At 44.3% G+C, this 25734-nt stretch overlaps 1 protein-coding gene across 1 annotated transcript in view; it reads left to right on the forward strand.

The window, feature by feature from the left end:
* The window catches only part of LOC139569688 (uncharacterized), a 147713-nt gene that overhangs the window by 116011 nt on the left and 5968 nt on the right, over positions 1–25734 (forward strand). The window contains exons 6-12 of the mRNA XM_071391096.1: positions 2839–2959; positions 3936–3997; positions 4153–4278; positions 4901–4989; positions 5575–5751; positions 6571–6767; positions 15101–15230. Of these exons, the coding sequence (XP_071247197.1) occupies positions 2839–2959; positions 3936–3997; positions 4153–4278; positions 4901–4989; positions 5575–5751; positions 6571–6767; positions 15101–15230 (902 nt within the window). The remainder of the gene's footprint in view (positions 1–2838; positions 2960–3935; positions 3998–4152; positions 4279–4900; positions 4990–5574; positions 5752–6570; positions 6768–15100; positions 15231–25734) is intronic.

Here is a 25734-nt window from a genome sequence, read left to right on the forward strand (position 1 = left end):
GACCCTGTAAAACAACACCTATCATACTACTATGACTGACCCTGTAAAACAACACCTATCATACTACTATGACTGACCCTGTAAAACAACACCTATCATACTACTATGACTGACCCTGTAAAACAACACCTATCATACTACTATGACTGACCCTGTAAAACAACACATTACACTGTACCTATCATACTACTATGACTGACCCTGTAAAACAACACCTATCATACTACTATGGCTGACCCTGTACAACAACACCTATCATACTACTATGACTGACCCTGTAAAACAACACCTAATACTACTATGGCTGACCCTGTAAAACAACACCTATCATACTACTATGACTGACCCTGTAAAACAACACATTACACTGTACCTATCATACTACTATGACTGACCCTGTAAAACAACACCTATCATACTACTATGACTGACCCTGTAAAACAACACCTATCATACTACTATGACTGACCCTGTAAAACAACACCTATCATACTACTATGACTGACCCTGTAAAACAACACATTACACTGTACCTATCATACTACTATGACTGACCCTGTAAAACAACACATTACACTGTACCTATCATACTACTATGACTGACCCTGTAAAACAACACCTATCATACTACTATGGCTGACCCTGTACAACAACACCTATCATACTACTATGACTGACCCTGTAAAACAACACCTAATACTACTATGGCTGACCCTGTAAAACAACACCTATCATACTACTATGACTGACCCTGTAAAACAACACATTACACTGTACCTATCATACTACTATGACTGACCCTGTAAAACAACACCTATCATACTACTATGACTGACCCTGTAAAACAACACCTATCATACTACTATGACTGACCCTGTAAAACAACACCTATCATACTACTATGACTGACCCTGTAAAACAACACATTACACTGTACCTATCATACTACTATGACTGACCCTGTAAAACAACACCTATCATACTACTATGACTGACCCTGTAAAACAACACCTATCATACTACTATGACTGACCCTGTAAAACAACACCTATCATACTACTATGACTGACCCTGTAAAACAACACCTATCATACTACTATGACTGACCCTGTAAAACAACACCTATCATACTACTATGGCTGACCCTGTAAAACAACACCTATCATACTACTATGGCTGACCCTGTAAAACAACACCTATCATACTACTATGACTGACCCTGTAAAACAACACCTATCATACTACTATGACTGACCCTGTAAAACAACACCTATCATACTACTATGACTGACCCTGTAAAACAACACCTATCATACTACTATGACTGACCCTGTAAAACAACACCTATCATACTACTATGACTGACCCTGTAAAACAACACATTACACTGTACCTATCATACTACTATGACTGACCCTGTAAAACAACACCTATCATACTACTATGGCTGACCCTGTACAACAACACCTATCATACTACTATGACTGACCCTGTAAAACAACACCTATCATACTACTATGGCTGACCCTGTAAAACAACACCTATCATACTACTATGACTGACCCTGTAAAACAACACATTACACTGTACCTATCATACTACTATGACTGACCCTGTAAAACAACACCTATCATACTACTATGACTGACCCTGTAAAACAACACCTATCATACTACTATGACTGACCCTGTAAAACAACACCTATCATACTACTATGACTGACCCTGTAAAACAACACATTACACTGTACCTATCATACTACTATGACTGACCCTGTAAAACAACACATTACACTGTACCTATCATACTACTATGACTGACCCTGTAAAACAACACCTATCATACTACTATGGCTGACCCTGTACAACAACACCTATCATACTACTATGACTGACCCTGTAAAACAACACCTAATACTACTATGGCTGACCCTGTAAAACAACACCTATCATACTACTATGACTGACCCTGTAAAACAACACATTACACTGTACCTATCATACTACTATGACTGACCCTGTAAAACAACACCTATCATACTACTATGACTGACCCTGTAAAACAACACCTATCATACTACTATGACTGACCCTGTAAAACAACACCTATCATACTACTATGACTGACCCTGTAAAACAACACATTACACTGTACCTATCATACTACTATGACTGACCCTGTAAAACAACACCTATCATACTACTATGACTGACCCTGTAAAACAACACCTATCATACTACTATGACTGACCCTGTAAAACAACACCTATCATACTACTATGGCTGACCCTGTAAAACAACACCTATCATACTACTATGGCTGACCCTGTACAACAACACCTATCATACTACTATGACTGACCCTGTAAAACAACACCTATCATACTACTATGACTGACCCTGTAAAACAACACCTGTCATACTACTATGGCTGACCCTGTAAAACAACACCTATCATACTACTATGACTGACCCTGTAAAACAACACCTGTCATACTACTATGGCTGACCCTGTAAAACAACACCTATCATACTACTATGACTGACCCTGTAAAACAACACATTACATCCAGTGTATGTGACACTTTTTGGGGGTGTTAATCGATTAGACAATCCATCTATCTATCAATCTATCTGCCGATCAGTCAGTCAATCAATCAGTCAACTAACCCATCAATCAATCACATCTTTCCCTTCATTGTTGAATGTGTCATCTGAACATGTACGGCATTTAAAAGTAATAAAAATAATAATTGATTGGATTTATATAGTCTTTTTCCAGATTTTCAAAGCAACTTCCCCAATCCTCCAAGTAGCTAGCTGTTTGCTCTCCTTGTAGAAACCTTGGGTCCTAACAACGTAGAGAAATTCACAGCAGCATTGGTGACCATGAGCCGATCCAAGTCCTTTCAGCATGTAAGCTGCCTCAACATGAATCAAAGGAAATCCTTTAAATTCAGGTATGTATGCCTAGCTATTCTCAGTACTGACCCACCATTCAGTTCTATTCTATTCCACTATATTCTATATTCTATTCTGTTCTATAATATTCTGTTCTATGTTCTATTCTGTTCTATATTCTATTATATTATGTTCTGTGTTCTATTCTGTTCTATATTCTATTCTATTATGTCCGATGTTCTATATTCTATTATATTATGTTCTGTGTTCTATTCTATTCTGTTCTATGTTCTATTATAGTATGTCCTGTGTTCTATTCTGTTCTATATTCTATTCTATTATGTCCGATGTTCTATATTCTATTATATTATGTTCTGTGTTCTATTCTATTCTGTTCTATGTTCTATTATATTATGTCCTGTGTTCTATTCTGTTCTATATTCTATTAAATTCTGTTATATTCTGTTCTATATTCTATTCTGTTCTGTTCTATATTCTATTTTGTTCTATATTATATTCTATTATGTTCTATATTCTATTTTATTCTATTATGTTCTATATTCTATTTTATTCTATTATGTTCTATATTCTTTTCTCTATTCTGTTCTATATTCTATTATTTTCTGTTCTATATTCTTTTCTATTATGTTCTATATTCTATTTTATTCTATTATATTCTATTCTGTTCTATATTCTATTCTATTATATTCTGTTCTATATTCTATTCTGTTCTGTTCTATTCTGTTCTGTTCTATATTCTTTTCTATTATGTTCTATATTCTATTTTATTCTATTATATTCTATTCTGTTCTATATTCTATTCTATTATATTCTATTCTGTTCTATATTCTATTCTGTTCTATATTCTATTCTATTCTATTCTGTTCTATATTCTATTCTGTTCTATTCTGTTCTGTTCTATATTCTGTTCTGTTCTGTTCTATATTCTATTCTGTTCTGTTCTGTTCTATATTCTATTCTGTTCTATACTGTCAATATGACCCAAGTGTGTATTTTCCTTTCTCCCTGTAATAGATGCAAAAGCCCTAACCCTATGAACCAGAGGACCTCTCTGCTGATGGAGATCACCATAAATGGTTTCTTGATATTAAATCTGTTAAGAATCAATGTGTACATTACTTCTATATATCTCAGGACTGGTAATTTTACTGGCACTATAACTTACACATACAACTAGCTAGTGATTCCATATGGACTGCCCCTGATCATAATGTCATGGTGTGTGATTCAGCGTCAGTGCAAATAGTCCACCTGCGGATCCCCAGAGAGACCACGGTGGGGAAGGTGATGGAGTCCTGTCTAAGGATGCTAGGAATGACAGAGGACAAGGAACTCTTCAGCCTCACAGACAAACCAGGTCTGTGTTAACCACTCATAGTATGAATGATGGAATGACTGACTGACGGACTGGCTGACTGGCTGAGATGGACAGGCTGGCTGACTGGCTAACTGGCTGGCTGACTGGCTGGCTGGTTGAGACTGACTGGCTTACTGGCTGACAAGGCTGAGACTGGCTGGCTGGCTGTCTAGCTGACTGGCTGGCTGACTGGCTGACTGGCTGACTGACTGACTGACTGACTGACTGGCTGGCTGACTGGCTGACACTGACTGGCTGGCTGACTCACTGACTGGCTGACACTGACTGACTGGCTGGCTGACTGACTGACTGACTGTAGGCAAAGACCTCTTCAGGTCTTGTAGTATAGGTTTACACTAGCCTGGTCCCAGATCTGTTTGTTCTGTACTTGTAGTAAAGGCAGAGGGTTACACTAGACTGGTCCCAGATCTGTTTGTTCTGTAGAGCTAACTCCTAGTCATTGCCACGCCAAACATTGTCAACGTATATAGGAGATGACAAGACAGCACAAACAGATCTGGGACCAGGCTAGTGCTTTAGTAAGGTTGTGACATACTATATCATTTACTGGCCATATCATTGACAGGTGACAATAAATTACGTTTATGTCTGTGCTTTGAAGGTTCTTCAGAGGAGCTGTCATCAGATCAACAGATAGTTGACTTGGCAAGCTCAGAGAACAAATATCTAGAGCTGTATCTGTGCAAAAAGGTAAGACTTGCAAGCCATTGCCACTTACAATTTGCAGTCATACTAGTCACAGACAACATGTTCCAATGCCCGAACAGAACAGTGTTTCACAATGTAACAGACAGCTTGTTCTAGTGTCAAACAGAGACAGTACGATCTAGTGTCAGACAGGACAGTATTAGATCAGTAGTCTGATCTAGTAGATCACTACTGATCTAATACTGTCCTGTCTGACACTAGAGACTACTGATCTAATACTGTTCTGTCTGACACTAGAGACTACTGATCTACTGCTGTCCTGTCTGACACTAGACTACTGATCTACTGCTGTCCTGTCTGACACTAGAGACTACTGATCTACTGCTGTCCTGTCTGACACTAGAGACTACTGATCTAATACTGTCCTGTCTGACACTAGAGACTACTGATCTACTGCTGTCCTGTCTGACACTAGACTACTGATCTACTACTGTCCTGTCTGACACTAGAGACTACTGATCTACTGCTGTCCTGTTTGGCACTAGACACTACTAGCTAGTCTGTTGTGGCTTGTGTAAAAGACTTTGGGTTGTGAACTAATTGTCTTTTTGTTTTAAAACCCACCAGGAGAAACCTAAAGGTGTTGTCAAGCCCCAATCCCCAGCTCCTACTTTCAACGGGTCCCTTGGCAACGGCCCAGTCAATCAAACCCGCCAGGTACAGGTGGTCAGCCAGCCAGGTAAAGAGGAAAAGATACGTGAGCTCAATGAACAGGTGGACTCTCTACAGAACGTCATCCAGCAGGTGAAATAAAGTAACGTTTTATTAATCATCCATGTGAACTTACATCATTTTCTTCTTCTTCTTTCGTCTTCTTGTTGACCCCATGGTCTGGAGATCCACCACGGCCTGGTAGCCTACTGCTAGCATATAATAGCATAGCATCTAGGGGCCTTTAATGAATTGTTTATTCCTAATGTTCACCCTAGGTTCAGGAGATCCACCACGGCCTGGTAGCCTACTGCTAGCATATAATAGCATAGCATCTAGGGGCCTTTAATGAATTGTTTATTCCTAATGTTCACCCTAGGTTCAGGAGATCCATCACGGCCTGGTAGCCTACTTCTAGCATATAATAGCATAGCATCTAGGGGCCTTCTGCTAGCATATAATACCATAGCATCTAGGGGCCTTCTGCTAGCATATGATAGCATAGCATCTAGGGGCCGTCTGCTAGCATATAATAGCATAGCATCTAGGGGCCTACTGCTAGCATATAATAGCATAGCATCTAGGGGCCTTCTGCTAGCATATAATAGCATAGCATCTAGGGGCCTACTGCTAGCATATAATAGCATAGCATCTAGGGGCCTTCTGCTAGCATATAATAGCATAGCATCTAGGGGCCTACTGCTAGCATATAATAGCATAGCATCTAGGGGCCTTCTGCTAGCATATAATAGCATAGCACCTAGGGGCCTTCTGCTAGCATATAATAGCATAGCATCTAGGGGCCTTCTGCTAGCATATAATAGCATAGCATCTAGGGGTCTACTGCTAGCATATAATAGCATAGCATCTAGGGGCCTTTAATTCATTGTTTATTCCTAATGTTCACCCTAGGTTCAGGAGATACACCACGGCCTGGTAGCATTCTGTTCAGAGCTGAAGAGAATGGATTGGGAGGTGGATGCGTCAGGGATGAGATCCCCAGAGCTGAAGCAGCGCCTTGGGCTGGCTGTGGGACTGCTCAGGGACAAGAGACACAGTCTACAGAGCCTCCGAGAGTCCATGAGAGACACAGCTGCTCACACGAACAAGTATGTTCATAACAAAACTATTTTTCCCATTATGCAATGCGCCAAAGAAAATGTAACTTTTATGTGAGATGCATTGGATCACAGCAACAATTAGGTATATTATATATATTATATTATTTATATTATATTATATGTCATATTGGTCTCTCAGACGTAGTACATGGCTGACAAAGTATTGATGGGATTTGAACTGGCGATCTTCAGGTTTCAGGCTTCCCTCTCTAACTAAGCTCTCTGTCGCCCTACTACGGACAAAATATTTAGTAGGTCTAATAGTGATGTTTGAGACAAGCATTTGTGACTTTTGATTTAGTTTTTAAAACTTTGGTCTCCGGTAGCCTAAACCTTTTTCATAAAAAATTTCTACAGCGTGTCATATGTTCCCAACCAATAAAAATTCTTACACAATGTTCAGAGTTTCAATGAGTCCATACTCATTGAAAGGGAAGTGTATAAGTCATATTTGGGCTCCCAAGTGGCACAGCGGTCTAAGGCACTGCACCTCAATGCTAGAGGCGTCACTATAGACCCTGGTTCGATTCCAGGCTTTATCACAACCTTGATGTTCTTGGGAGTCCCATATGGCGGGGCACAATTGGCGCAGCGTCGTCCAGGTTAGGGTTTGGCCCGGGGTAGGCCATCATTGTAAAGAAGAATTAGTTCACAACTGACTTGCTTAGTTAAATAAAGGTTAAAATAAATCAATATTCATGGTGACATTCACAAAAAGCTACTCTGGTGTGAAAAAAAGTAAAAGCAGTTGAAACAACCCATCTGAACACTTCCTCATATTTCAAATCAACTTCCTCACTCACTCATGCGTACGTACTTGCTGCTTTTTAAATAATTTGTGCACCTGCACAATACGTGTGAATTAGTAGCCCATTGTAGCCAAGTTAATGCAACAGCTAGTGACCTTCTCAAAGAGTGCGGACCTATTGGTGCAACAGTTAATAAGGGTTAAACTGGCAGTAGCTGAGATCTACTGCCGTTTAGGGACTAGCCCTGAATTTACAAGTAAAATAATAGACTGTTATGCAGTTATTCACATAAAGCTTATTTCCTCCTGTGTCTGTGTTATGTGATTGTCTCCTTGTAACTACCTGGTAAACATTCCTTTATTTTAATTCTCACTAATTACAATGCCTTGCAAAAGTATTCACCCTTCTTGGCGTTTTCCCTATTTTGTTGCATTACAACCTGTTATTTAAATGGATTTTATTTGGATTTCATGTAATGGACATACACAAAATAGTCTAAATTGGTGAAGTGAAATTTAAAAAATTACTTGTTTCAAATAATAAATAAAAAAATTCAACAGAAAGTGCTTCTGTATTTTGGATTGTTCTTATTTTCCTCAATTAAGTTGGAAAAATAGGATGATCGAGCAGCAGTGAGAGCTTTTCGATACTGCACGGTACTGTCTTTCCAAGCTAGTCGGAAGACTTCCAGTTTGGTGTGGCACCATTTCCGTTCCAATTTTCTGGAAGCTTGCTTCAGAGCTCGGGAATTATCTGTGTACCAGGGAGGTAGTTTCTTATGATAAATGTTTTTTGTTTTTAGGGGTGCCACTGTATCTAGGGTATTGCACAAGGTTAAATTGAGTTCCTCAGTTAGGTGGTTAACTGATTTTTGTACTCTGACGTCCTTGGGTAGGCGGAGGGAGTCTGGAAGGGCATCTAGGAATCTTTGGGTTGTCAGAGAATTTATAGAACGACTTTTCATGATCCTTGGTTGGTGACTGAGCAGATTATTTGTTGCGATTGCAAACGTAATAAAATGGTGGTCCGATAGTCCAGGATTATGAGGAAAAACATTAAGATCTACAACAATTATTCCAAGGGACAAAACTAGGTCCAGAGTATGACTGTGGCAGTGAGTAGGTCCGGAGACATGTTGGACAAAACCCACTGAGTCGATGATGGCTCCGAAAGCCTTTTGGATTGGGTCTGTGGACTTTCCATGTGAATGTTAAACTCACCAAAAAATTGAATATTATCTGCCATGACTACAAGGTCCGATAGGAATTCAGGGAACTCAGTGAGGAACGCTGTGTATGGCCCAGGACGCCTGTAAACAGTAGCTATAAAAAGGGATTGAGTAGGCTGCAAAGATTTCATGATTTCATAGGAGCTCAAAAGACGAAAACATTGTTTGTTATTGTAAATTTAAATTTGCTATCATAAATTTTAGTAACACCTCCGCCTTTGCGGGATGCGGGTGGGATATGGTCACTAGTGTAACCAGGAGGTGAGGCCTCATTTAATACAGTAAATTCATCAGGCTTAAGTCATGTTTCAGTCAGGCCAATCACATCAAGATTATGATCAGTGATTAGTTCATTGACTATAACTGCCTTGGAAGTGAGGGATCTAACATTAAGTAGCCCTATTTTGAGATGTGAGGTATCACAATCTATTTCAATAATGAAAGGAATGGAGGAGGTCTTTATTCCAGTGAGATTGCTAAGGCGAACACCACCATGTTTAGTTTTGCTCAACCTAGGTTGAGGCACAGACATGGTCTCAATGGGGATAGCTGAGCTGACTACACTGACTATGCTAGTGGCAGACCACCATCCTGGCAGGCTGGCTAACAGCCTGCTGCCTGGCCTGGCCTGCACCCTATCTCTAATGAAGCCCCTAAATAAGATCTGGTGCAACCAAATACCTTCAGAAGTCACATAATTAGTTAGATTGCACACAGGTGGACTTTATTTAAGTGTCACATGATCTGTCACATGATCTCAGTATATATACACCTGTTCTGAAAGGCCCCAGAGTCTGCAACACCACTAAGCAAGGGTCCACAAAGCTGTGCTTTACAGAAGAGTTCCCAGAAAAAAGCCATTGCTTAAAGAAAAAAATAAGCAAACACATTTGGTGTTCGTCAAAAGGCCTGTGGGAGACTCCCCAAACATATGGAAGAAGGTACTCTGGTCAGATGAGACTAAAGTTTTGCTATTTGCAACAAGGAAAATAGCAAAACACTATGTCTGGGGCAAACCCAACACCTCTCATCACCCCGAGAACACCATCCCCACAGTGAGGCATGGTAGTGGCAGCATCATGCTGTGGGGGTGTTTTTCATCGGCAGGGACTGGGAAACTGGTCAGAATTGAAGGAATGATGGATGGCGCTAAATGCAGGGAAATTCTTGGGGGAAACCTGTTTCAGTCTCCCAGAGATTTGAGACTGGAATGGAGGTTCACCTTCCAGCAGGACAATGAACCTAAGTATATTGCTAAATCAACACTTGAGTGGTTTAAGGGGAAAACATTTAAATGTCTTGGAATGGCCTAGTCAAAGCCCAGACCTCAATCCAGTTGAAAATCTGTGTTATGACTTATCGATTGCTGTCATCAGCGGAACCCATCCACCTTGAAGGAGCTGGAGTAGTTTTGCCTTGAAGAATGGGAAAAAATCCCAGTGGCTAGATGTGCCAAGCTTATAGAGACATACCCCAAGAGACTTGCAGCTGTAAGTGCTGCAAAAAGTAACTCTAAAAAGTATTGACTTTGGGGGGGTGAATAGTTATACACGCTCAAGTTTTCAGTTTTTTTGTCTTATTTCTTCTCTGTTTCACAAAAAAATATATTTTGCATCTTCAAAGTGGTAGGCACGTTGTGTAAATCATATGATACAACCCCCCCAAAATTCATTTTAATTTCAGGTTGTAAGGCAACAAAATAGGAAAAATGCCAAGGAGGTGAATATTTTCACAAGCCACTGTACCTGGTAAATATTACGTTCCTTTATTTCTCCCTGTAACTACCTGGTAAACATTAATTTCCTTTACTTTTCCCTGTAACTACCTGGTAAACATCACTTTATTTCTCCCTGTAACTGCCTGGCAAACATTACTTGATTTTATTTCTCCTTGTAACTACCTGGTAAACAGTGCTTATTAAAAAAAATCCCTTTTTTGGAACTATAGGGGGTGCTGTTCCGCATTAGCATATTTGGGTCTCCAAATTAAACTGCCTCGTGCTAAATTCTTGATCGTACAATATGCATATTATTGTTATTATTGGATAGAAAACACTTTCTAGTTTCTATAGCCGTTGGAATTTTGTCTCTGAGTGGTACAGAACTATATCTACAGCACTTTTCATGACAGGGGTCAGATTTCAGAAATTTTTACCCCTGATCTGGAGTCTGTTTTTAAGGCGACAGTGAATGCTATGAACGCCTACGTCTTCCTCTGGGTGTCTGTACGTCATCACGTTTTGAATGGAGTCGATTGCACAATCACAGCCACTATAAAACAAGAAAACGTGGAAGTACCACTCTCTTTTCTTCGCGCGTCACAAGCAGGATGGACATCGGACTTGCCTCATTCCAAATCGTTGTTTAACCAGTAATATTTGTCTGGTCATGTTTTTACTCGTTATAGTTGTTAAAAACATCATAATGTAGTTCATTTGAACCGTTTTATAGCAATTTATATCCGTTTAGTGCGATTCTGAGGAATTTCTTTGTCGTGCACTTTTAAGCTTTGGGAACGTTTCGGGGTCTCGGTCGTTGTTAGTGGACATTTCGAAGGACAGAGGACATCTATCGACCAAAAGAAGTTTATAACATAGAAAGGATACATTGCCCAAGAATCTGATGGAAGAACAGCTCAAAGTAAGCAATATTTAATATGATAAATCGTTGTTCTGTCGAAATATTTTAAACGCATATTTCGCCATTTTGTTTGGTATAGCTTCACTTGGCGAACCCTGTATTGAAAAGTAAGGATAATTTTAAAAATGTAAGTCAGCGGTTGCATTAAGAACTAATTTGTCTTTCGATTCCTGTCAACCCTGTATTTTTTAGTCAAGTATATGATTAGCTTTCGATTAAACTAGATCACTCTGAAAGCTGACGTCCCTCATTTTGATGCTTGAGTTGTGACTATTTCCATTGTATAACCACGGTTTTGTATGGCTAAATATGCACATTTTCGAACAAACTGTATATGTATGTTGTAAAATGATGTTACAGGAGTGTCATCGGAAGAATTCTGAGAAGGTTAGTGAAAAAATTAATATATTTTGGCGGTGATTACGTTATAGCGCTCTTTGGCTGGAATCGATGCTCTGGTAACGTTTTCACATGTGGTATGCTAACTTATCGATTTATTGTGTTTTCGCTGTAAAACGCTTAGAAAATCTGAAATATTGTCTGGAATCACAAGATCTGGGTCTTTCCATTGCTATGCTTTGTCTATTCTTATGAAATGTTTTATTAAGAGTAAATTGGTCATACACAATGCTCTCTATAGTAATTCTAGTCGTCTTGTGATGGTCGGTGCAATTGTAAACTGTGATTTCTACCTGAAATATGCACTTTTTTCTAACAAAACCTATCCTATACCATAAATATGTTATCAGACTGTCATCTGAAGAGGTTTTTTCTTGGTTAGTGGCTATCAATATCTTAGTTTAGCCGAATTGGTGATAGCACCTGAAGTAGTAAGAAACTGATGGAGTTAGAAAAGTGGTGTATTTTGCTAACGTGTTTAGCTAATAGATTTACATATTTTGTCTTCCCTGTAAAACATTTTAAAAATCTGAAATGGTGGCTTTATTCACAAGATCTGTATCTTTCATCTGGTGTCTTGGACTTGTGATTTAATGATATTTAGATGCTACTATCTACTTGTGAAGCTATGCTAGCTATGCTAATCAGTGTGTGGGGGGGTGGGGGGTGATCCCGGACCCGGGGTAGAGGCTCGTTAGAGGTTAACTACCTGGTAAAAACAGATTAATTTCTCCCTGTAACTACCTGGTAAAAACAGATTAATTTCTCCCTGTAACTACCTGGTAAAAACAGATTAATTTCTCCCTGTAACTACCTGGTAAAAACAGATTAATTTCTCCCTGTAACTACCTGGTAAACACAGATTAATTTTTCCCTGTAACTACCTGGTAAACATTACTGTGTCATCCAGGATATCAGAGATTATTATGACCTGTTATAAGCACTGTATGTCCTCATTATTTGTGTATATATTTTGTATTATTAGGCAAGTCAGTTCTTATTTACAATGACAGCCTAGGAACAGCCTTGTTCAGGGGCAGAACGACAGCTTTTTACCATGTCAGCTCAGGGATTCGATCTAGCAACCTTTCGGTTACTGGCCCAATGCTCTAACCACCAGGCTACCTGCCGCCCCTACACTCTAACCACTAGGCTAGCTGCCGTCCCTATACTCTAACCACTAGGCTACCTGCCGCCCCTACACTCTAACCACTAGGCTACCTGCCGCCCCTACACTCTAACCACTAGGCTACCTGCCGTCCCTACACTCTAACCACTAGGCTACCTGCCGTCCCTACACTCTAACCACTAGGCTACCTGCCGCCCCTACACTCTAACCACTAGGCTACCTGCCGTCCCTACACTCTAACCACTAGGCTACCTGCCGCCCCTACACTCTAACCACTAGGCTACCTGCCGTCCCTACACTCTAACCACTAGGCTACCTGCCGTCCCTACACTCTAACCACTAGGCTACATGTCGTCCCTACACTCTAACCACTAGGCTACCTGCCATCCCTACACTCTAACCACTAGGCTACCTGCCGTCCCTACACTCTAACCACTAGGCTACCTGCCGTCCCTACACTCTAACCACTAGGCTACCTGCCGTCCCTACACTCTAACCACTAGGCTACCTGCCGTCCCTACACTCTAACCACTAGGCTACATGTCGTCCCTACACTCTAACCACTAGGCTACCTGCCATCCCTACACTCTAACCACTAGGCTACCTGCCGTCCCTACACTCTAACCACTAGGCTACCTGCCGTCCCTACACTCTAACCACTAGGCTACCTGCCGTCCCAAGGAATTTAATAAACTCAGCAAAAAAAGAAACGTCCCTTTTTCAGGACCCTGTCTTTCAAAGATGATTTGTAAAAATCCAAATAACTTCACATATCTTCATTGTAAAGGGTTTAAACACTGTTTCCCATGCTTGTTCAATGAACCATGACAATTAATGAACATGCACCTGTGGAACAGTCGTTAAGACACTAACAGCTTACAGAGAGTAGGCGATTAAGGTCACAGTTATGAAAACTTATGACACTAAAGTGGCCTTTCTACTGACTCTGAAATCACCAAAAGAAAGATGCCCATGGTCCCTGCTCATCTGCGTGAACGTGCCTTAGGCATGCTGCAAGGAGGCATGAGGACTGCAGATTTGGCCAGGGCAATAAATTGCAATGTCCGTACTGTGAGACGCCTAAGACAGCACTACAGGGAGACAGGACAGACAGCTGATCATCCTCGCAGTGGCAGACCACGTGTAACAACACCTGCACAGGATCGGTACATCACACCTGCGGGACAGATACAGGATGGCAACAACAACTACCCGAGTTACACCAGGAACGCACAATCCCTCCATCAGTGCTCAGACTGTCTGCAATAGGCTGAGAGAGGCTGGACTGAGGGCTTGTAGGCCTGTTGTAAGGCAGGTCCTCACCAGACATCACCGGCAACAACGTCGCCTATGGGCACAAACCCACCGTCGCTAGACCAGACAGGACTGGCAAAAAGTGCTCTTCACTGATGAGTTGCGGTTTTGTCTCACCAGGGGTGATGGTCGGATTCGCATTTATCTTCGAAGGAATGAGAAATACACCGAGGCCTGTACTCTGGAGCGGGATCGATTTGGAGTTGGAGGGTCCGTCATGGTCTGGGGCGGTCTATCACAGCATCATCGGACTGAGCTTGTTGTCATTGCAGGCAATCTCAACGCTGTACATTACAGAGAAGGTACCCTTCCTGCAGGCTCATCCTGACATGACTCTCCAGCAGGACAATGCCACCAGCCATACTGCTCGTTCTGTGCGTGATTTCCTGCAAGACAGGAATGTCAGTGCTCTGCCATGGCCAGCGAAGAGCCCAGATCTCAATTCCATTGAGCACGTCTGGGACCTGTTGGATCAGAGGGTGAGGGCTAGGGCCATTCCCCCCAGAAATGTTCAGGAATTTTCAGGGGCCTTGGTGGAAGAGTGGGGTAACATATCACAGCAAGAACTGGCAAATCTGGTGCAGTCCAAGAGGAGGAGATGCTCTGCAGTACATAATGCAGCTGGTGGCCACACCAGATACTGACTGTTACTTTTGATTTTGACCCCCCCTTTGTTCAGGGACACATTATTCCATTTCTGTTAGTCACATGTCTGTGGAACTTGTTCAGTTTATGTCTCAGTTGTTGAATCTTGTTATGTTCATACAAATATTTACACATGTTAAGTTTGCTGAAAATAAACGCAGCTGACAGTGAGAGGACGTTTCTGTTTTTGCTGAGTTTATGTAATCTTTACCTTACAGGCGATCAGAGGTTCGTCTTCTGGATAAGATGAAGCTGAACTGTCAGGTGTTTAAAGAAGAAATCTCTCTGGTGCACCTCAATCGACAGGTAGCCCATCTACAGAAAGCACTTCAGAACAGCCAAGACAAGGTACATTTACCTCTTTTACCTGTTTGTTACTGTGTTAACCCAACCTTAAACCTCGCTGGTTCACCTCAAGAGACAGCTAGCTCATCGACAGGCAGCACTGCAGGACTGCCAAGACAAGTTAGTCCTAACCCCTGACATCTAACCATAGCACACGACCAGACTGCACTGCAGGACAACTAAAATAAGGCAAAATAAACACACACCTATTTAGGCGAGGTGCTGGCTAGCGCAGTAGAACACTTGAAAAATGAGGTTATAGATAGCAATTTATTTTCTAACCGTGTAAGTCTGCCCAGTAAATTCCACCATTCAACACCCCCTTCCTCCCTGCCTCTCGACCCCACCTTCTCTGCCCCACCCTTCCCCTCCGTCTCAACCCTCACCCCACATTTTGCAGGTTGGGGTCGTAGGTGAAACTCTAAGGCCTCTCCACAGACATGAGAGCCAGACAGGATATCTTCACAGAAACACAGCACAAGCCCCTTGAGAAACAGAGCATAGTATATCCCATAATGCTCTGCTTCACCCTCTTACTCTGGCTCCCCTTTTTTTAGCTGGCCTAACCTTAAACATAACCCTTTCTTTTGCAGGCCTAACATTAACCCTTTCTTTAGCAGTCCTAACCCTAACCCTTTGATTAGCTGACCTAACCTTAATCCTAACCGTTTATTTAGCTGGCCTAGACATTTTCATTTTTTTCAATTTCAGTGTGTTTGTCTTGAAGAACCGGGGTAAATCCCTTGGTAGCTAGACAGGAGACATTCCAGAAGTCTAGAAGAGCCGGGATAAATCCCTTGGTAGCTAGACAGGAGACCTTCCAGAAGTCTAGAAGAGCCGTGGTAAATCCCTTGGAAACTAGACAGGAGTCCTTCCAGAAGTCTAGAAGAGCCGTGGTAAATCCCTTGGTAGCTAGACAGGAGACCTTCCAGAAGTCTAGAAGAGCCGGGGTAAATCCCTTGGTAGCTAGACAGGAGTCCTTCCAGAAGTCTAGAAGAGCCGTGGTAAATCCCTTGGTAATTAGACAGGAGACATTACACCCCCCATTAATCTACACACAATACCTCATAATGACTGTTAACTGTTTCATAACTCATAACTGTTTTGCAAATGTATAAAATAAATATTTAAAAAAAACATCACATTAATACGGGATGGGTATCCAGATTGCTTCCTTCCTTCCACCCCCCTGCTACTCTCCAGTTGTATTGATCCAGATTGCTTCCTTCCTCCCCCCCCCCCCTGCTACTCTCCAGTTGTATTGATCCAGAGTGCTTCCTTCCACCCCCCCCCCGCTACTCTCCAGTTGTATTGATCCAGAGTGCTTCCTTCCACCCCCCCTGCTACTCTCCAGTTGTATTGATCCAGAGTGCTTCCTTCCACCCCCCTGCTACTCTCCAGTTGTATTGATCCAGATTGCTTCCTTCCACCCCCCTGCTACTCTCCAGTTGTATTGATCCAGAGTGCTTCCTTCCACCCCCCCCCCCCTGCTACTCTCCAGTTGTATTGATCCAGAGTGCTTCCTTCCACCCCCCCTGCTACTCTCCAGTTGTATTGATCCAGAGTGCTTCCTTCCACCCCCCTGCTACTCTCCAGTTGTATTGATCCAGAGTGCTTCCTTCCACCCACCCCCCCCTGCTACTCTCCAGTTGTATTGATCCAGATTGCTTCCTTCCACCCCCCTGCTACTCTCCAGTTGTATTGATCCAGATTGCTTCCTTCCACCCCCCTGCTACTCTCCTGTTGTATTGATCCAGAGTGCTTCCTTCCACCCCCCTGCTACTCTCCAGTTGTATTGATCCAGAGTGCTTCCTTCCACCCCCCCTGCTACTCTCCAGTTGTATTGATCCAGAGTGCTTCCTTCCACCCCCCTGCTACTCTCCAGTTGTATTGATCCAGAGTGCTTCCTTCCACCCCCCCTGCTACTCTCTAGTTGTATTGATCCAGAGTGCTTCCTTCCACCCCCCTGCTACTCTCCAGTTGTATTGATCCAGAGTGCTTCCTTCCACCCCCCCTGCTACTCTCTAGTTGTATTGATCCAGAGTGCTTCCTTCCACCCCCCCTGCTACTCTCTAGTTGTATTGATCCAGAGTGCTTCCTTCCACCCCCCTGCTACTCTCCAGTTGTATTGATCCAGAGTGCTTCCTTCCACCCCCCCTGCTACTCTCTAGTTGTATTGATCCAGATTGCTTCCTTCCACCCCCCTGCTACTCTCTAGTTGTATTGATCCAGATTGCTTCCTTCCACCCCCCTGCTACTCTCTAGTTGTATTGATCCAGAGTGCTTCCTTCCACCCCCCCTGCTACTCTCCAGTTGTATTGATCCAGAGTGCTTCCTTCCACCCCCCTGCTACTCTCTAGTTGTATTGATCCAGAGTGCTTCACCCCCTCTACTCTCAGTTGTATTGATCCAGAGTGCTTCCTTCCACCCTGCTACTCTCCAGTTGTATTGATCCAGAGTGCTTCCTTCCACCCCCCCCTGCTACTCTCCAGTTGTATTGATCCAGAGTGCTTCCTTCCACCCCCCTGCTACTCTCCAGTTGTATTGATCCAGAGTGCTTCCTTCCACCCCCCCTGCTACTCTCCAGTTGTATTGATCCAGAGTGCTTCCTTCCACCCCCCTGCTACTCTCCAGTTGTATTGATCCTGAGTGCTTCCTTCCACCCCCCCTGCTACTCTCCAGTTGTATTGATCCAGAGTGCTTCCTTCCAACCCCCCCCCTGCTACTCTCCAGTTGTATTGATCCTGAGTGCTTCCTTCCACCCCCCTGCTACTCTCCAGTTGTATTGATCCTGAGTGCTTCCTTCCACCCCCCCTGCTACTCTCCAGTTGTATTGATCCAGAGTGCTTCCTTCCACCCCCCCTGCTACTCTCCAGTTGTATTGATCCAGAGTGCTTCCTTCCACCCCCCCCCCCTGCTACTCTCCAGTTGTATTGATCCTGAGTGCTTCCTTCCACCCCCCCTACTACTCTCCAGTTGTATTGATCCAGGGTGCTTCCTTCCACCCCCCTGCTACTCTCCAGTTGTATTGATCCAGAGTGCTTCCTTCCACCCCCCCTGCTACTCTCCAGTTGTATTGATCCAGAGTGCTTCCTTCCACCCCCCTGCTACTCTCCAGTTGTATTGATCCAGAGTGCTTCCTTCCACCCCCCTGCTACTCTCCAGTTGTATTGATCCAGATTGCTTCCTTCCACCCCCCTGCTACTCTCCAGTTGTATTGATCCTGAGTGCTTCCTTCCACCCCCCCTGCTACTCTCCAGTTGTATTGATCCAGAGTGCTTCCTTCCAACCCCCCCCCTGCTACTCTCCAGTTGTATTGATCCTGAGTGCTTCCTTCCACCCCCCTGCTACTCTCCAGTTGTATTGATCCTGAGTGCTTCCTTCCACCCCCCCTGCTACTCTCCAGTTGTATTGATCCAGAGTGCTTCCTTCCACCCCCCCTGCTACTCTCCAGTTGTATTGATCCAGAGTGCTTCCTTCCACCCCCCCCCCTGCTACTCTCCAGTTGTATTGATCCTGAGTGCTTCCTTCCACCCCCCCTGCTACTCTCCAGTTGTATTGATCCAGATTGATTCCTTCCACCCCCCTGCTACTCTCCAGTTGTATTGATCCAGAGTGCTTCCTTCCACCCCCCTGCTACTCTCTAGTTGTATTGATCCAGAGTGCTTCCTTCCACCCCCCCTGCTACTCTCCAGTTGTATTGATCCAGAGTGCTTCCTTCCACCCCCCTGCTACTCTCCAGTTGTATTGATCCAGAGTGCTTCCTTCCACCCCCCCTGCTACTCTCCAGTTATATTGATCCAGAGTGCTTCCTTCCACCCCCCCTGCTACTCTCCAGTTGTATTGATCCAGAGTGCTTCCTTCCACCCCCCCTGCTACTCTCCAGTTGTATTGATCCAGAGTGCTTCCTTCCACCCCCCCCTGCTACTCTCCAGTTGTATTGATCCAGAGTGCTTCCACCCCCCTGCTACTCTCTAGTTGTATTGATCCAGAGTGCTTCCTTCCACCCCCCCCCTGCTACTCTCCAGTTGTATTGATCCAGAGTGCTTCCTTCCACCCCCCCCTGCTACTCTCCAGTTATATTGATCCAGAGTGCTTCCTTCCACCCCCCCTGCTACTCTCCAGTTGTATTGATCCAGAGTGCTTCCTTCCACCCCCACCCCCCCCGCTACTCTCCAGTTGTATTGATCCAGAGTGCTTCCTTCCACCCCCCCTGCTACTCTCCAGTTATATTGATCCAGAGTGCTTCCTTCCACCCCCCCTGCTACTCTCTAGTTGTATTGATCCAGAGTGCTTCCTTCCACCCCCCCTGCTACTCTCTAGTTGTATTGATCCAGATTGCTTCCTTCCACCCCCCTGCTACTCTCTAGTTGTATTGATCCAGATTGCTTCCTTCCACCCCCCTGCTACTCTCTAGTTGTATTGATCCAGAGTGCTTCCTTCCACCCCCCCTGCTACTCTCCAGTTGTATTGATCCAGAGTGCTTCCTTCCACCCCCCCTGCTACTCTCCAGTTGTATTGATCCAGAGTGCTTCCTTCCACCCCCCTGCTACTCTCTAGTTGTATTGATCCAGAGTGCTTCCTTCCACCCCCCCCTGCTACTCTCCTGTTGTATTGATCCAGAGTGCTTCCTTCCACCCCCCCTGCTACTCTCCAGTTGTATTGATCCAGATTGCTTCCTTCCACCCCCCCTGCTACTCTCCAGTTGTATTGATCCAGAGTGCTTCCTTCCACCCCCCCCCCTTGCTACTCTCCAGTTGTATTGATCCAGAGTGCTTCCTTCCACCCCCCCTGCTGCTCTCCAGTTGTATTGATCCAGATTGCTTCCTTCCACCCCCCTGCTACTCTCCAGTTGTATTGATCCAGAGTGCTTCCTTCCACCACCCCCCCCCCTGCTACTCTCCAGTTGTATTGATCCAAAGTGCTTCCTTCCACCCCCCCCTGCTGCTCTCCAGTTGTATTGATCCAGATTGCTTCCTTCCACCCCCCTGCTACTCTCCAGTTGTATTGATCCAGATTGCTTCCTTCCACCCCCCCTGCTACTCTCCAGTTGTATTGATCCAGAGTGCTTCCTTCCACCCCCACCCCCCCCTGCTACTCTCCAGTTGTATTGATCCAGAGTGCTTCCACCCCCCCCCCCCTACTACTCTCCAGTTGTATTGATCCAGGGTGCTTCCTTCCACCCCCCTGCTACTCTCCAGTTGTATTGATCCAGAGTGCTTCCTTCCACCCCCCCTGCTACTCTCCAGTTGTATTGATCCAGAGTGCTTCCTTCCACCCCCCTGCTACTCTCCAGTTGTATTGATCCAGAGTGCTTCCTTCCACCCCCCTGCTGCTCTCCAGTTGTATTGATCCAGATTGCTTCCTTCCACCCCCCTGCTACTCTCCAGTTGTATTGATCCAGATTGCTTCCTTCCACCCCCCTGCTACTCTCCAGTTGTATTGATCCTGAGTGCTTCCTTCCACCCCCCTGCTACTCTCCAGTTGTATTGATCCAGAGTGCTTCCTTCCAACCCCCCCCCTGCTACTCTCCAGTTGTATTGATCCTGAGTGCTTCCTTCCACCCCCCTGCTACTCTCCAGTTGTATTGATCCTGAGTGCTTCCTTCCACCCCCCCTGCTACTCTCCAGTTGTATTGATCCAGAGTGCTTCCTTCCACCCCCCCTGCTACTCTCCAGTTGTATTGATCCAGAGTGCTTCCTTCCACCCCCCCCCCCTGCTACTCTCCAGTTGTATTGATCCTGAGTGCTTCCTTCCACCCCCCCTGCTACTCTCCAGTTGTATTGATCCAGATTGATTCCTTCCACCCCCCTGCTACTCTCCAGTTGTATTGATCCAGAGTGCTTCCTTCCACCCCCCCTGCTACTCTCTAGTTGTATTGATCCAGAGTGCTTCCTTCCACCCCCCCTGCTACTCTCCAGTTGTATTGATCCAGAGTGCTTCCTTCCACCCCCCTGCTACTCTCCAGTTGTATTGATCCAGAGTGCTTTCTTCCACCCCCCCTGCTACTCTCCAGTTATATTGATCCAGAGTGCTTCCTTCCACCCCCCCTGCTAGTCTCCAGTTGTATTGATCCAGAGTGCTTCCTTCCACCCCCCCTGCTACTCTCCAGTTGTATTGATCCAGAGTGCTTCCTTCCACCCCCCCCTGCTACTCTCCAGTTGTATTGATCCAGAGTGCTTCCACCCCCCTGCTACTCTCTAGTTGTATTGATCCAGAGTGCTTCCTTCCAACCCCCCCCTGCTACTCTCCAGTTGTATTGATCCAGAGTGCTTCCTTCCACCCCCCCCTGCTACTCTCCAGTTATATTGATCCAGAGTGCTTCCTTCCACCCCCCCTGCTACTCTCCAGTTGTATTGATCCAGAGTGCTTCCTTCCACCCCCACCCCCCCCCCGCTACTCTCCAGTTGTATTGATCCAGAGTGCTTCCTTCCACCCCCCCTGCTACTCTCCAGTTATATTGATCCAGAGTGCTTCCTTCCACCCCCCCTGCTACTCTCTAGTTGTATTGATCCAGAGTGCTTCCTTCCACCCCCCCTGCTACTCTCCAGTTGTATTGATCCAGAGTGCTTCCTTCCACCCCCCCTGCTACTCGCCAGTTGTATTGATCCAGAGTGCTTCCTTCCACCCCCCCGCTACTCTCCAGTTGTATTGATCCAGATTGCTTCCTTCCACCCCCCTGCTACTCTCCAGTTGTATTGATCCAGAGTGCTTCCTTCCACTCCCCCTGCTACTCTCTAGTTGTATTGATCCAGAGTGCTTCCTTCCACCCCCCCTGCTACTCTCTAGTTGTATTGATCCAGAGTGCTTCCTTCCACCCCCCTGCTACTCTCCAGTTGTATTGATCCAGAGTGCTTCCTTCCACCCCCCTGCTACTCTCTAGTTGTATTGATCCAGATTGCTTCCTTCCACCCCCCCTGCTACTCTCCAGTTGTATTGATCCAGAGTGCTTCCTTCCACCCCCCTGCTACTCTCCAGTTGTATTGATCCAGAGTGCTTCCTTCCACTCCCCCTGCTACTCTCTAGTTGTATTGATCCAGATTGCTTCCTTCCACCCCCCCTGCTACTCTCCAGTTGTATTGATCCAGATTGCTTCCTTCCACCCCCCCTGCTACTCTCCAGTTGTATTGATCCAGATTGCTTCCTTCCACCCCCCTGCTACTCTCTAGTTGTATTGATCCAGATTGCTTCCTTCCACCCCCCCTGCTACTCTCCAGTTGTATTGATCCAGATTGCTTCCTTCCACCCCCCCTGCTACTCTCCAGTTGTATTGATCCAGAGTGCTTCCTTCCACCACCCCCCCCCTGCTACTCTCCAGTTGTATTGATCCAGAGTGCTTCCTTCCACCCCCCCTGCTACTCTCTAGTTGTATTGATCCAGAGTGCTTCCTTCCACCCCCCTGCTACTCTCCACCCCTTAGATTAAAACTCTCAAGTTGATGAAATAGTTCCTTATTATCTGTTATCCACAGCGGCATCCAGAGAGAGAAGAGAGAGCTAAACACACACACACACACACACACACACACACACACACACACACACACACACACACACACACACACACACACACACACACACACACACACACACACACACACCTGAATCTATTAGTTCCCAGGCTGCCCCCACCCTCCGGTCTGTGAACCTGACCCGGTCTCTGATTAGGTCATATGATAAACATTAGCTTGGCCGCTTTTCCCACCAACTCACCACCTAAAAAGGCTTTTCTGCTCTGTGAGAGACTAGGCCTTGGTATGGGCCCTAAAACCCCTGGGGCCACATGACACAGGGTCTCTGTTCAAAGAGAGAGCCTTGTGTGTCGTTTCATAGCACCTCGTTAGCTGCTCCTCCACCGGGATAACAGAACATTAAAAAAGAAAAAGACAAGAGAGAAGAGAGAAGAAAGTTCTCTGACTCCTCTGGGGATGAGAGTTTTACACACCTAGCCCGGTCTCCCTCCAATCTCTCGGTCCTCTCTCTCTCTCTCTCCCTCCAATCTCTCGGTCCTCTCTCTCTCTCTCTCTCTCTCTCTCCTTCCTGTCCCTCCAGTGGCTTTTGTCACCAGCATCCCATTGTTACTACGGTCACAGGCTCTCGGGTGTCACAGCTCTACACATCTGTGTGTGTGTGTGTGTGTGTGTGTGCTTACTTGAAGTTCCTTCTCTACAATGCAACAACAATAAGAAATGATCAAAGATAAGAATAGAATACCAACATAAAGTAAATGACTCAGTAGAATAGAATAAACATTTTAGCATCAGTATAAAACAGGAAGGCACAGTTATAGTATAATATCTACAAGTGTGTTGGGGAAGGGGGGAAAGTGTGGTGTGTGAGAGAGGACTGAAGGGACAATGAGAAAGAGAGGACTGAAGGAACAATGAGAAAGTGAGGACAGAAGGGATTGAAGAATGTGTTTGTCATTCAAGAGAGCAGACCATGAAATTAGGTTGTTCATTCAACATTTTGATGCCCACATCTGATGTTTGTTTAGTCATCATCAAAGAGCCTTGTGTTTAGTCACGATGAAAGAGCGTTGTGTTTAGTCACGATGAAAGAGCCTTGTATTTAGTCGTAATGAAAGAGCCGTGTGTTTAGTCACGATGAAAGAGCCGTGTGTTTAGTCACGATGAAAGAGCCTTGTATTTAGTCACGATGAAAGAGCCGTGTGTTTAGTCACGATGAAAGAGCCTTGTATTTAGTCGTAATGAAAGAGCCGTGTGTTTAGTCACGATGAAATAGCCTTGTGTTTAGTCACAATGAAATAGCCTTGCATTTAGTCACAATGAAAGAGCCTTGTATTTAGTCACGATGAAAGAGCCTTGTGTTTAGTCACAATGAAAGAGCCTTGTGTTTAGTCACAATGAAAGAGCCTTGTATTTAGTCACAATGAAAGAGCCTTGTATTTAGTCACGATGAAAGAGCCGTGTGTTTAGTCACGATGAAAGAGCCTTGTATTTAGTCGTGATGAAAGAGCCTTGTATTTAGTCATCATGAAAGAGCCTTGTGTTTAGTCACAATGAAATAGCCTTGTATTTAGTCACAATGAAAGAGCCTTGTATTTAGTCACGATGAAAGAGCCTTGTGTTTAGTCATGATGAAAGAGCCTTGCATTTAGTCACAATGAAAGAGCCTTGTATTTAGTCACGATGAAAGAGCCTTGTGTTTAGACACAATGAAAGAGCCTTGTGTTTAGTCACAATGAAAGAGCCTTGTATTTAGTCACAATGAAAGAGCCTTGTATTTAGTCACAATGAAATAGCCTTGTGTTTAGTCACGATGAACGAGCCTTGTGTTTAGTCACCTCAGAATGTTACCTGGTGATATGGTGCTGTTAGTGATAGACAACATACTCAGAATGTTACCTGGTGATATGGTGCTGTTAGTGATAGACAACATACTCAGAATGTTACCTGGTGATATGGTGCTGTTAGTGATAGACAACATACTCAGAATGTTACCTGGTGATATGGTGCTGTTAGTGATAGACAACATACTCAGAATGTTACCTGGTGATATGGTGCTGTTAGACAACATACTCAGAATGTTACCTGGTGATATGGTGCTGTTAGACAACATACTCAGAATGTTATCTGGTGATATGGTGCTGTTAGACAACATACTCAGAATGTTACTTGGTGATATGGTGCTGCTAGACAACATACTCAGAATGTTACCTGGTGATATGGTGCTGCTAGACAACATACTCAGAATGTTACCTGGTGATATGGTGCTGTTAGACAACATACTCAGAATGTTACCTGGTGATATGGTGCTGCTAGTGATAGACAACACACTCAGAATGTTACCTGGTGATATGGTGCTGTTAGACAACATACTCAATGTTACCTGGTGATATGGTGCTGCTAGACAACATACTCAGAATGTTACCTGGTGATATGGTGCTGCTAGACAACATACTCAGAATGTTACCTGGTGATATGGTGCTGTTAGTGATAGACATCACACTCAGAATGTTACCTGGTGATATGGTGCTGCTAGACAACATGCTCAGAATGTTACCTGGTGATATGGTGCTGTTAGACAACATACTCAGAATGTTACCTGGTGATATGGTGCTGTTAGACAACATACTCAGAATGTTACCTGGTGATATGGTGCTGTTAGACAACATACTCAGAATGTTACCTGGTGATATGGTGCTGCTAGACAACATACTCAGAATGTTACCTGGTGATATGGTGCTGTTAGACAACACACTCAGAATGTTACCTGGTGATATGGTGCTGCTAGACAACATACACAGAATGTTACCTGGTGATATGGTGCTGTTAGACAACATACTCAGAATGTTACCTGGTGATATGGTGCTGATAGACAACATACTCAGAATGTTACCTGGTGATATGGTGCTGTTAGACAACATGCTCAGAATGTTACCTGGTGATATGGTGCTGTTAGTGATAGACAACATGCTCAGAATGTTACCTGGTGATATGGTGCTGTTAGACAACATACTCAGAATGTTACCTGGTGATATGGTG

This window comes from Salvelinus alpinus, chromosome 3, assembly GCF_045679555.1.
Source record: "Salvelinus alpinus chromosome 3, SLU_Salpinus.1, whole genome shotgun sequence".
NCBI classification, from domain to species: domain Eukaryota; kingdom Metazoa; phylum Chordata; class Actinopteri; order Salmoniformes; family Salmonidae; genus Salvelinus; species Salvelinus alpinus.